At 58.7% G+C, this 12,263-nt stretch overlaps 1 protein-coding gene and 1 long non-coding RNA gene across 3 annotated transcripts in view; one reads left to right on the forward strand and one right to left on the reverse strand.

Annotated features, from left to right (window-relative positions):
- Positions 1–4,554, reverse strand: part of POFUT2 (protein O-fucosyltransferase 2) — a 10,125-nt gene extending 5,571 nt beyond the window's left edge. Inside the window, exons 1-4 of the mRNA XM_032392669.1 lie at positions 4,400–4,554; positions 3,039–3,289; positions 881–1,025; positions 274–384 (exon numbers count right to left, since the gene is read on the reverse strand). Of these exons, the coding sequence (XP_032248560.1) occupies positions 274–384; positions 881–1,025; positions 3,039–3,289; positions 4,400–4,533 (641 nt within the window). The 5' untranslated portion in view covers positions 4,534–4,554. The remainder of the gene's footprint in view (positions 1–273; positions 385–880; positions 1,026–3,038; positions 3,290–4,399) is intronic.
- Positions 4,555–4,608: 54 nt separating this feature from the next.
- LOC116624602 lies at positions 4,609–10,562 on the forward strand. 2 transcript variants are annotated; one of them, XR_004297923.1, is made up of 4 exons: positions 4,609–4,716; positions 7,603–7,731; positions 7,992–8,130; positions 9,118–10,562. It is a non-coding gene; the product is annotated as an uncharacterized LOC116624602 (long non-coding RNA). The 2 variants fall into 2 exon arrangements; XR_004297922.1 differs by lacking the exon at positions 7,992–8,130.
- The last annotated feature ends 1,701 nt before the right edge of the window (positions 10,563–12,263 follow it).

The raw sequence follows: 12,263 nt of genomic DNA on the forward strand, positions 1-12,263 counted from the left end.
CTCCTCGGTCTCTGTCCCCATGTCCCCGTCCCGGGCTCTCCCCAGGGGCACGCGGCCTCCTGCTCTCTCCCAGTCCCGCCTCACCGTGGCCCAGGTGTGGGGTGGGGACGAGGTCTACCTCTCCCGTGCCCCCCACACGGGCCCCGGCAAGGAGGGTTCCGACGCCAGGCCAGCACGTGCGCACACACGTGCACACACGTGCACATGCACACACACGCACACACACGTGCACACAAATGCGCGCGCACGCTCCTTCACTGGCCGGGCACTCACCTCGCCGACGTGTTTCGCAGCAGGACAGGCGCCATGATGGAAGCTGATCCCTGAACGGACAAACAGGAGACGTTCAAAGCTCTCGTCTCTTCATAACCCCAGAACCATCCTCTGGAAAACAAGAGCCCAGCGCCTCCATTAGTCTGTTCCGCACGCGCAACAAGTAAACGCGGACGCACAGGGCACGGCCTCGTGTGACAAGGCAGCCGCTTCTCTCAGGGCAAGCCGACTGCCCGTGCCGCCAGCTAGTGACGTCCTGGTGACAACTCGGACAGAAGCCACGCTCTCCTCTGACCTGAGGGGACCAGCGGAGCTGCTCTGGGGACCCTGGGCAGCGGCGAGCGCAGAGCCGGGCAGCGGGCGGACAGGACAGAGACGAGCTCCGCGCTCGCGCTCGCACAGTAACGGCCCTGGAAACGGCCGCGGCCCTCCCACGGGCTCCCGGAGCACAGGGTTTCCAGAACCCAATTATTCTGGTGCTTTGTCCACAGCCCCTCCACGGGGAGGTCTTCTGAGGGCAACCAGTCTGGGCGACCAGACCACCCCGTGCAAACGCACCGCGGCCCGCGCCCCCGCCGCCCCCCCCAGGCCCCCCCTGCGGCCGCACCTGTAGTACTCGTGCTTGTCCGGGGAGTAGAGCAGCGGGGCGAGGCACGGCCGCTCGTCCACCTTCTCTTCCCAGGTGCCCTCTTTCCACCCTTCCGCGTAACTCTGCAGGACATAAACCTGGTCGATGAAGGGCCCGCCGGATTCTGGAAGAGGCCAAGAACGACCGTGTGACAAGAACCAGAAGCTGATGCACAGGCACAGAGAGACCATTACTTCGTTTAATGCCACCCTCCTCCCTGCAGGACCGCAGAGAGCTCACGGAAGCAGGCACAGGACAGAACGAGTGGCATCAGGGCACGAGGTCCTGAAAGGCAGAGACGGACTGCCCGGGGGTGCTGGAGCTTGTCCGGGCCCTGCCGCTCCCAGGGGCTCCTCACTCCCACCTCTTCCAGCAGCTGCCCTGCCCTCGGCCCCCCCAATCCTCACGACAGCCACAGGCCCCACATGCTCTGTCTTCCCCGCTGCCCCGCAAGCACATGCCCCCTTCCCTGCATGGACCAGCCTCGTGGGCACTGCTCCCTTCAGGGCTCACCCCTGACCCCTGTGAGGCCATTCAAACCGCACCTTCCTGGTGCCACAGGGCCTTCCTGGCCACAGCCTCCCACCCCCAACAGCCCGTACCCCTTCCCACTCTCATTTTCTCCGTGCCACCCCTCCCCATCTGGGTACTTCTGTCACTTGGTTTCTGCCTCCCCGCTCCCCACAGGAGCTCCAGGAGACCAAGAGTCTGTGTCCGTCCCACCCACTGCACCCACCCCACCTAGAACCTGCCGGCCACGTCCACAGTGCTTAACGAAGATGCGTTCCAAGAGAGTCCAGTCACAAGAGAGCTGCATCAAGTGCAAGTCTGGTGTCTTTTCCACATTCCCCCCCGCCCCCCGTTCAGGGGCTGCACTGCTGGTGGGGCCTGGTCCCAGAGCTCCAGAGCCCTTCTCGCAGGGAGGGTGAGATGCCCGGCGCCCTGCTGCACATGTCCTGGAAGCCCGTCCCAGGACAGGCACCCTTCCCTCTCCGCCCGTAGGGGAGACAGCTGAGCAAAGTCGAGGCTGGCTGGGCAGGTGAAGGCCACGCGGGTCTGCCTGCCCCGCCTGCCCCGCAGCACGTCACCCAGGACGCCCCATCTTCCTGCCCCCGCTGCCCCGCTGGTGGCTACAGGCTTGAGGCTTCAAGAGCAGGAGGAGAGGACCAGCCTCCCCACCCAGCGCACCCAGTGTCCCCCACTGAGCACCACCTCACATGGCTGAGGCTCAGTCCTGTCCTTGTGTCTGCCTGTCAGGAAACCTGCTGGCCACAGCCCTGCACGGAGGTGAAGGGCAGTTTCTCTGGGAGGCTCCATGACCCGTGGTTCAGACCAAGGCTGAGGCTGATTCCCAGACTAAGCACCCAGCGACATCTCTCGTCTTGGGTCACAGAAGGATGTATTCCAAGACTGCTTTTTACAGGTCTCAGAGTTTGCTTCTTCCCCATAGACGAAAATACCAGGAGATACCTATATCGTTCCATCCCGCAGCGTTCACAGGACTGACCCCGCCACAGAAACGTCCCAAAGTGACAGGGACTAAGGCGCAGCGAGAGCAGAACATGAAAAATGAAGACGTGGCAGCTGCAGTCCTGAGCTCTGCGGGTCCGCACGCGGCCGGAGCTCAGCATCGCGTCGGCGCCTCCCTCTTCCAGGCTGATGGGGCAGCAAAAACGTGTCACTGCCTTTTAAGCTTATGTCTTCTAAAGAAAGCAATGCTGAACTCTGAACACCCTTGTCCTAAGAAAATCTTCAACTTCTCTCTCTTTAAAAAAATTAAATAGACGGAGCAGGACCGAGTGGAACAGGATGCACTATGACGAGTCTTGGTCAGCACTGAGTGAGGCATCGTGAGGTCGACGCCAAGGGCAGGGTGCCTTCCCTCGGAGACGTGGGGCCTTCTCTGCACAAGAGCACATCCTGCTGGGAGCAGGCCCGGCCTCCGCCAGCGGCCTTCCCACCACAGCCGCGAGCACCCTCCGCCGGCTCACCAGCTGCCCCAGATTTCAGAGGCAAAGGGGGCCCGCGGCTCACACAATTCAGATCACTGGGAGCTGGAGGTGGGAAACAAGCGGGGCCCCCACGCAGATCAAGTGTCACCACGGCAGGGCTGACACAGCCGCGACCGCTGCCTCACCTGCAATGAACTGCTCGTACTCTATGACCGGGATGTTTCTGTTGAGACTCGGAAGGTCAAAGAAGTCGGCCCAGGGAATCCGGACCTGGTGAACGTCAGGGCTCTGCCAGTGATAGAGGCGGCCCCACGGAGGAAGCACCAGCACCCACTCCTCAGCCTTAAGCAGCGTCTTCAGGAGGGAGGCGACGCGGATGTAGACGTCCCTGCGGAGGTTGAAGCCCTCTGGGGGGTTGACGTCATACAGGAGGTACCTGGCGGGGAGGGGCGGGACAGCGGGGCTGCAGCACAGAGGCGCCCCGATGCTTACGGTGCAGACTCTGGGCTCTCCAGGGGCAAAGAGGAGGCAGCTGCCAGCCCGTTTCTATACAGCCCATCACTCACCAAGCCCATGAGGAGGCCGAGCACACATCTGAGCACCTGCTGGATGACTAGCAACCATCCACCGAGACCGGCAGAGTCCCAGCCACGAGAGCCTGAGAATCAGCCTTCCAACGTGCTCAAACGTTTCCGTCTCCCCACACCCTTACACTCTTAACAACTACCGAAGACCCTGTAAGACTGTTGTCTATGTGGGTTGCATCCATAATTCCCGCGTTAGAAGTTAAAATAACAACTTTAAAATGCATGTATTAATTCACTTAAAATACCAATAAGAGGCCATTACGTCGTTACTCTGAATATTTTTTAAATGAAAAATAAGTATACTTTTCTAAACAAAAATAGTTAGAAGAACGGCAATGTTTGTAGTTTCTGTAACTCTTCTTTTCATACCCGCTTCTGCACTCAACGCGCTGTGCTATCACAGGTCAGACGGCCTCCACAAAACCGCCTGGGCCCCCCATCTCCCCCAGACCGCCGACACACGCAGGAGGGGACCCTGTACCATCCCTACGCGTCAGCGCTTAGTGCGGGGTCTGTTCTGTGCCAAACGCTCAGGAACGGCCGCACGGCAGACACCTGATTCCCGCCCCTGAGGCCCGTCTAGGGAACGTCCCCCAGCCGCATGCAGCCGGAAAGACCCCGTGCAGACGGACAAGGCTGAGCTCTCCAAGGACCATCTCCGAGCCAGGGCAAGGCCCCGCGTCGTCTAACAGCGGCCCCCGGGCCTGCCCCTCCAGGCTGACCCCACAGCCAGCCCTTCCTGGGGGCTCCGGGAGGCCGCAGCAGCCCAGGGTGAGCCCTGCTCGCGGCGCAGGCCGGAACGCCGGCGGGGGTAAGGGCGTGCGGGCGACGGAGGCTCCGCCCCGTCCCCGGCCCGCGGTCCCCGGCCCGCGGTCCCCGGGCCAGATCGCCGGATCCCGGTCCCCCGACCACAGGTGGCCCCCGCGGGAGCCCCGCCCAAGGCGCGGACGCCCTTTTACCGTCTGCGGGACGCCGCCCCCGACAGGATGTCGGCCGCCGACTGGCCGGGCCAGAACTCCTCGCCCGAGGCCGAGGCCGGCGGCCAGGACGCCGCTTGGATCAGCACCAGGAAGACGACGCCGAGCGCCGCCATGGCCCTGGGCGGCCACGCACTTCCGGCGACCGCGCTCCGCCCCGGAAGCGCCCGCCCCCCCCCCCGAACGAGTCTCCTGAAGCCACGGCAACGCCACGCATGCGTCTTGCGTCATTCCGAGGCTGGGCGTCTACCAGGCCGAAGATGCTGGCAGGCGCGTCCGGAGCGCGGACGTCCTCTCTTGTGAGCCGCGTCGGGTGGAGGCCGGGCAGGTGCCGGGCCTGGGGGCGGGGCTGGCCTGGGGCGGAGCCAGAGGGCCGGGGCGGGACCTGTGGGCGGGACCTTGTGGGCCGTGGGGGAGTGGGGCGGGGTCGGGCCTGTGGGCGGGGCCTGTGGGCTGCACGCGGTGAGGCGGGGCCGGGTCTGTAGGCGAAGCCGGAGGGCCGGGGGCGGGGCTGGGCCGGGGGCGGGGCCTGTGGGGCTGCGCGGGGGGGTGGGGGTAGGGCCGGGCCTGTGGGTGGAGCCAGAGGACCGGGGGCGGGGCCTGGGGGGGCCGTGTGGAGTGGGGCGGGGCCGGGCCTGTGGGAGGAGCCAGAGGGTCGGGGGCGGGGCTGGCCTGGGGGCCGGGGCCGCGCCGAGTGGAGCGCAGGCCCAGGTGGGCTTTGCCAGCTGCGGCGTGGCGCGGGTCTCAGCCTCCGCTCCGCGGCCCGCGGGCAGCCCTCGGCCTTTGGGGCGGGCAAGCCGCAGGACTGACCCGAGGCCCGCACAGCTGGCCAGGTGTGGCACGCGAGCCGCAGACCCGCCAGGCCCGGGGATTTCCGAGAAGACAAGGTGTCTCCTACGGGGGGGAGGGGGTGTCACTGTGGAAGACCGCAGTGCGAGGGCGCCCCCTGTGCCCGAGGGGCACAGGACATTGGAGGGGATGGGGTGGGAGCTGAATGTGGAGGAGCTGGGACTTGGGGTCAGCGGGTGAGCGGGTCCTGTGCCCCACTCCTGGGCAGCCCAGGTCTGCTCCTCCCTCCCCGTGCCAGGTTCTGCGGCAGAGGCGGCAGGGGTCCCCTCAGGAAGCTCAGTCCAGTGGGGGGGGCCTTGCTTCCCTGCCCCTCACTGCCACCGCTTCCTTCCCCAGCACCGCCCCCCCGCCCCAGGAGCTCCCCGCACGGGGCACTGGCTCTGTTAGAGGTGCTTGACTCCTGGGGGCTCCTGCCCTAGGGGGACCGTTTGGGTGACTGGAGTCTTCCTAGTTCCTGGCTTGAAGGGCACCCTCGCCTTCCCAGGGGGAGGGCGGGCCTCAGCCTGTGCCCAGCAGTGAAGGGACCCCGAGGAGGGCAGTGAGGGAAGACGGAGTGCTGGAAACGTCCACACCCCGGCCCCTGTCCTGGGACCACCGGGTCTCCAGGCTTCTTCTCGCATGCAGTTGGTGTCTTTATTGTTCAAGCCACTTTGAGCTGGAGGTGTCTAGACCAGGTGTGTTTGCCAGCTGTCCCTCGGCATGCGGAGCGCACACCGTCCCCTCCAGGTCCTGCTCTCCTCCAGGAGGGGCCGGCAGCACGTACCCTTCGTCCTCCGGACCTACCCTACAGCCCTCGTGCCTGGGGCTGGATTCTTGGTCTTTTATGTCTCTTAGTAAAGCCATCCCAAAACATATTCCTAAGAGTGTGTATCATGAGTTTTCAGTCCCAGAAACAGAAAGCATGAAGTGGGGGCCCGTCTGCCGCCCCCAGAGTCAACGCTGGCACCTCCTACCACGCTTACTGCATCCATCCTGTTCTTCTTGTGTTGCCTGTACTGTTTTAGAGTAAATGACTTTGACAATGACATCGACTTGTTCTATTTGAAATATTTCCATATGTATCTGAGAAATAGGACATTTTCTCACACAGCCACAATATCATTAATTCACCTAAAAATGTACTAATTATGCTATAACATCATCAAGTACACTGTCCACATGCATGGGGCCCTGGTTGTTTCAGAATGCCCTTTATTATAACAGATTTGCTCAAATCAGGATCAGGGTTCTCCGGGGAAACTGAACAATAGAACATCTATTGATATATATGAGGAGATGGATTACAGGGATTGGCTCAGTGGGATGTGGAGGCCTGAGGCCCCATGATCTCTGTCTGCAAGCTGGAGGCCCAGGAAAGCGGGTGGTGTTAGTCCAAGTCCAAAGGCCCAAGAACCAGGAGCTCCATTGTCTGAGTGCAGGACAAGACGGATGTCCCAGCTCAAGAAGGGGGAGAGAATTCACTCTTCTTCCTTCTTTTTGTTCTATCTGGGCCCTCAGTGGGTTGGGTGAGGCCCACCCATCTTGGGAAGGGTGATCTTCTTTATTCTGTCTACCAATTCGAATGCTACTGTCTTCCAGAAGCTTCTTCACAGACACACCCAGAAATGGATGTTTTACTAGCTCTGTGGGCACCCTTAGCCCCGGCAAGCTGACACATAAAATTAACCACCACAGGCTCCTTGTCTTAATTGGCCACCTGGCCACCTGGCAGGTGTCCACCTGGCCACCCCCCTTCCCCCTCCCTCCTCTCCTCTCCCCTCCCCTGTCCCCCCTCCCTTTTCCTCCCCTCCTTCCTCCCGTCCCCTCTCCCCTCCTGCATTTGCTGATTAACCCCTGGATTATGTTCCTTAACAGGAATGACCCAGGAGAGGTTTGAGTCTTTCATTCAGAGAAAAAAGAAATCTTTGTAAAAAAAAAAAAAAATAACCGAATTCCTTCTTCCCCTGCACAACAGGAATCATACTTAAGGTTTCCTGCCTCAGTGTGAAGTCGGAACCACTCACATCGTCCCCCCCCCCCCACCCCGACACACACACACAACAGAGTCCACTGGAGGGGACTTTGCCACAAGAGGGCAAGAGAGGCCTTTGACAGCAGGGATGGGAGCCCGGGGCAGAGGGAAGGGGCTGGGGAAGGGCAAACCTGGAGCACGCATGGCCAGGCCATGTCTCTCCTGCCCTAAGAGCAGAGAGCAACTCCCACCCAAGGCCCCTCCAGCTCCCCCCCAAGGATGAGCCACAGGAGCCACCCCGGAGGGGGAGAAGGAGAAGGAAGCCCTTTGACCTGGGGTCCAGCAGGTGTGGTGTGTGAGTCCCGGGGTCTCATCTCTCCCACAGGTCTCAGAAGATCCCAGCCCTGAGGTGGTGGGGACGTGGAGACCAGAGTCTCTGAAGAGGAACCTAGAGATTCTTCTGGAAGCTGGGATTCCATGGGGAGGCCCTGCCAGAGCCAGGGAAGGAGTGGGGGTAAGGGGCAGCTTTAGGGCCACCTGGACCCACCTTGGGTCAGCAGAAACAACCTGGGGAGGGCAGGCAGGGGGACGCCAGCTGAGACCCATCCGAACCCTTCACCTGGAGACGTTGGCGGCAGACGGGCTGGGGAGACAGTTGGTGGAAGTGGGTGTGGGTAGGGACGGGGCGAGAAGCACGCTGAGGAGTGGTTCTCCTGGGGGGCACAGACACCCCAGTTCACGCAGTTCTCGCACCCTGGGTGCCCTGCTTTTCAGTGTGCAGAGTGAATTACCAAGATCCATGTGCAAGAAGGTTCTGGACTAGTGCAGAGCTCCACCTCCTTGCTCGTCACAGTGCCCTGGCCACAACGTCCTGCTTTTGTCCCCAGAAATGCACAGGGGAGCTGACTGCTAAGTGAGTCACCTCGAGTGAGAAGCAGGGGACTTCCGCTTAGGCCATGAGCCACAAGGATTTTTTAACAGGAGCATCTGGGGGCTGCCTGCCCTCAAGGGACAGCCCAAGTGCTCTTGGGACCCAGGCCACCAAGTGACCAAGACGTGAAGGCATGCTGATTCCTGCGGTCAGCACGTGGGTCCAGCTTCCCCACGTGGCCTGCCCACAGTGGGACCCACCATCTCGGGTGGTGGCTGACCAGGACCTGCAGAAGGACCAGGCTGGGGAGTCCCAGGGGTCCACAGTGAGAGTGCTATGTGGCCCCTATGACCATGTGGGCCACCTCCCCTGAGGCAGAACCACAGCCTTTCCCCTGGGGGTGCACAGGGTACCTGACTCTGGTCCTGCTGCCCGGAACACATCCCTGCAGCCTCTTGTAGGGGAAACCACCGATCTCCTCACAAATAGGTCGTGTGGGATGTGGAAGCCCTAGGGTGGGGGCCGCTCGTGGGGATGCTGGACCCTGGAGCCTGAAAGCTCCCTGGTGCGGGGGTCCCAGGCTGACCTGTGCATGGGGTGTAAGGGCCTCGACCCTCTCCGAGGATTGAGGGGAAGCTAGACTTACAGTCAAAAGTTAGCTCCCACGAGGCCAGTGGGGTCCACAGTTCAGGAAAACAAAACTTGGCCTGCCCCAAGGCAGGTGATGCAGAATGTCCTTTAAAATGCTCTGGGTCCCTAATTTGTGGCTCCTTGTCTGTGCCTTCAGGGGTGGGTTTTCTGCTGGGGGTGAGCCTGGCAAGCATCTGCCCTCCTCCGCGAGCCGGGTCCCCGGAGGCTGTGGGAAGATGTGTGAGTGTGAGCGGGGGTGGGAGGCGGGGGGCAGGGCCACGGGTGGGGGGCCAGGACTGTGGGAATGGCCCACAGCCTTTCTGGAATCAAAACACTGGCAAATGTCAAAAAGTGCGTAGTTTGTTTTACTGAAACAGGCTGCTTATTTATGTTTGGAAGGCCTGGTTCAAGGACTCATCTTGGCCCTTCTCAGATGATAGCGTCAACGGAAACACACACAGATGGTGGGGTCTGGGGGCTCCTCGGAATGCAGCGCAGAGCAGGAATCCGTGCCGGCTGCAGAGGACCCCACCCACGGAGCCCCGGGGTGACAAGTCCGCGTGACGCTGCCTTCTTGGTTTGGAGCTCTAGATCTGGCCACGGTTGTGAATTCTTCCAGCAAGTTCCAGACCTGCAGAGAGTGGATCCAGCCCAGGAGAACCTGGGAGGGGGTGGGGTGTCCTTAAACCCCGGGCTCCGTCAGCCCCCCCAGCCCCCAGGGAGCTGTGGACTCGGGCTCGTCCCCGCTGCTGTGCCCACTGCTGCCCTCGCTGGCCCCCCTCAGCCCAGAGGGTGTGACTGATGCTGTCCTCTGCATCCCGGTGACCACCCCATACCCTCCAGTGTGTCCCCTCCTGTGGGCTTCCCTCCTCAGTCAGGGGGTGTCTCCGCTCCCTGGCCTCCTCTCTGCCCCTTTCGGAAGGTCCAGGCTCCTGTTGCTCAACCAAGTGGTAAGAAACACACCACCAAGGTGGGAGCGGCCCACGCATCGCTGGGCTCCGTGGAAGGCAGAGCCGGCGAGGGCACGGAGGCTGGTGGGCTGTGACGTCGTCCTTGCCAGAGGCAGAGCTGAAGGACGCAGCATCGTTCCTGAGCAAGGGATCCTGTCCCCCCTGGCATGAAACGCTCCCGTCATCATCTGTTAAGTTCCCACAAGTGTTTGGTTCTGTCTCTGGCCTTTGGGTCCTGACCTGCGGACCGACTTGTCCATTTCTGCCCGGGCCACTGTTCATTCATTAGGATGGCTTTATAGCAAGCCCTTCTGCATCCTTTTAAACATGCCTGTCAGCTGGTCCTGCACATTTTCTCTTTCATATGACGTCAGAAGCAGTGGTAACAGACCTATCCTGTTGGGAATCTTACGGGGATTGCACTGAGTGTACGGGCACAGTTAGGAACATTGCTGTTGACGTGACACGGAGCCCTGCTCAGGAATGGGTCTCTCAACTTATATAGAACTTTGGGGAAGTTTTCTCGTTTTCTTTTATGTCAGATCTATTCATCCTTGGTTTACTCCTAGGTTTTATTGCTGTCCCAAATGGCACACTTTTCCCCATAAATGTTATGATTATATATTGTTGTTTTAATGAATATTATTATTTTTATATATTGACCTTAAAATTGGCCACTTGTAATTCTAATGGTTTGCCATTGATTTTCCAGTTTGGATTTTCCTAGTCAAATAGTCCTATCAGTATGCAATTAATTGTAGTTTATCTCTGCCTTTAGTATTTATAAATCATATATTTCCTTATATTATTCCATTTGTTAGGAGTCAGATATAAAATCAGTCATCTTCCTTTTGTTTCTTTTCTTTTTTAAGATTTTATTTATTTACTTATTAATTTATTTCAGAGATAGGAAGAGAGAGAGAGAGCACGAGTGAGGGGAGGCAGAGGAAGAAGGACAAGCAGACTGTGCTGAGCACGGAGCCGGATGTGGGGCTCGATCCCACGACCCTGAGATCAGGACCTGAGCCAAAATCAAGGGCCAGACACTCAACCGACCGAGCTGCCAGGCGCCCCTTTCTCTTGTTTCTGACTTTAATGTGAATGGTTCCAGTGCAGGGTCTGCAAGCTTTGGCTCGGGGGTCAACTCCAGCCCACATGGCCTCTTTTCCTAAATAAAGTTCTGCCGGCCCGCAGCCACTCCTGTCATTTACGTAGACTGTAATGGCCCCAGGCCACGACAGTGGCGGTGAAATCCTCAAAGATTTGCTATGTGACCTTTCACGCAAGTTTGCTGACCCCCACTCTAGTATTCGTTCAACGAGTGTTAGGGTTGGGGACTTTTCCCACTATTCTTTGCTCCCTAAAGATCTCATGGTTGTATGTGCTCGAAATTCCGTAATGGATATTCAGTTCTACCACATGGTTTTTGGGGAACTGACCGTCTTTTGAGATGATGAAGGATTTGCCTCTTTAATCTCTTAATGTAATGCATCGTACTAACGGATTTTGTGACGTTGACTCATGTTGCATTCCTGAGATGAACTTGCCCCTGATGTATTGGATTCTGTTTGTTGGTGCTTTTATTTAGGGTGTTGTGCACCTACTATAAATCATGTGTCCCTAATATAAGTAATACGTCCCTATCAGTGTGCGTGTGTGTGTGATCCCCACCACTGGTTTTTGACTAACTATATGGACTGAATTGTGACGCTTTTGTCTTCCTGTGCTTGGGAGCAAGTAACTCTTGGTAACAATTCAAGTGTATCCAGTTCTTTCTAAGCAAACAGTTGTATCTATTTCATGTGAGTCAAGTCTAAACCTACAAACCGACCCTGTGAATTAGGTACTGTTTTCATATTCATTTGACAGATGAGGAACCGAGGCACGGAGCGTGTGAGTCACCCGCCCGAGGTCACACCCTGCTGGTGAGACGTGAAGACAGGATTTGAACCCAGCAGCTGGTCTCCCAAGCCCACGTTCCTAAGTGCAGGTTATTCCTTAAAGTTCGTGGATTTACCACAAAACTGCCTGTGCGTGGGGCCTCTTTAAGGATAAACCTTTGGCTGTTTTTTTCCTGCTCCCGGGCCATTGGACTAATTAGATCTCCTATTTCTACCTGAGTCGCTTTGTACTTGGAAAATGTATTTCCCGAGAAAATCACCCATGTAATCTAGCTTTTAAAATGTATTGCTATGAACTGGAACATGATCGTTTCATGATTTTAAAAATCCTCTCCTTCTCTTTCCTCCTTTCTCCCTTTGTTCTGGGGGACAGTCTGTGGCCGGCGTGGCCCTCTGTCCCCTCCTCTGGCTGAGCCGGAAGCAGGGGTGGGCGGGGGCTGAGCTGCAGGCACTATGCGCTCGGTGGGCCATTAGCCACGTTGCTTGTATCCCAGGGATTCGCTCAGAGCTTGGTTTTCACACAACCAATCGAGACTGTGTCGGACGGCACAGAAGATCATCGGCACAGAGTTACTGAACGCCGAAGGATGAGGACACAGATGCATTTTTGAGAATAACCCACCTACAGTTCCGTGAAACGTCCCCTTCTCTGAGTTTCGTTAATTGCTGGGAATGTGCTGGGGAAGGTGCTTAT

The sequence above is a fragment of the Phoca vitulina genome, unplaced genomic scaffold (assembly GCF_004348235.1).
Source record: "Phoca vitulina isolate PV1807 unplaced genomic scaffold, GSC_HSeal_1.0 scaffold68, whole genome shotgun sequence".
NCBI lineage: Eukaryota > Metazoa > Chordata > Mammalia > Carnivora > Phocidae > Phoca > Phoca vitulina.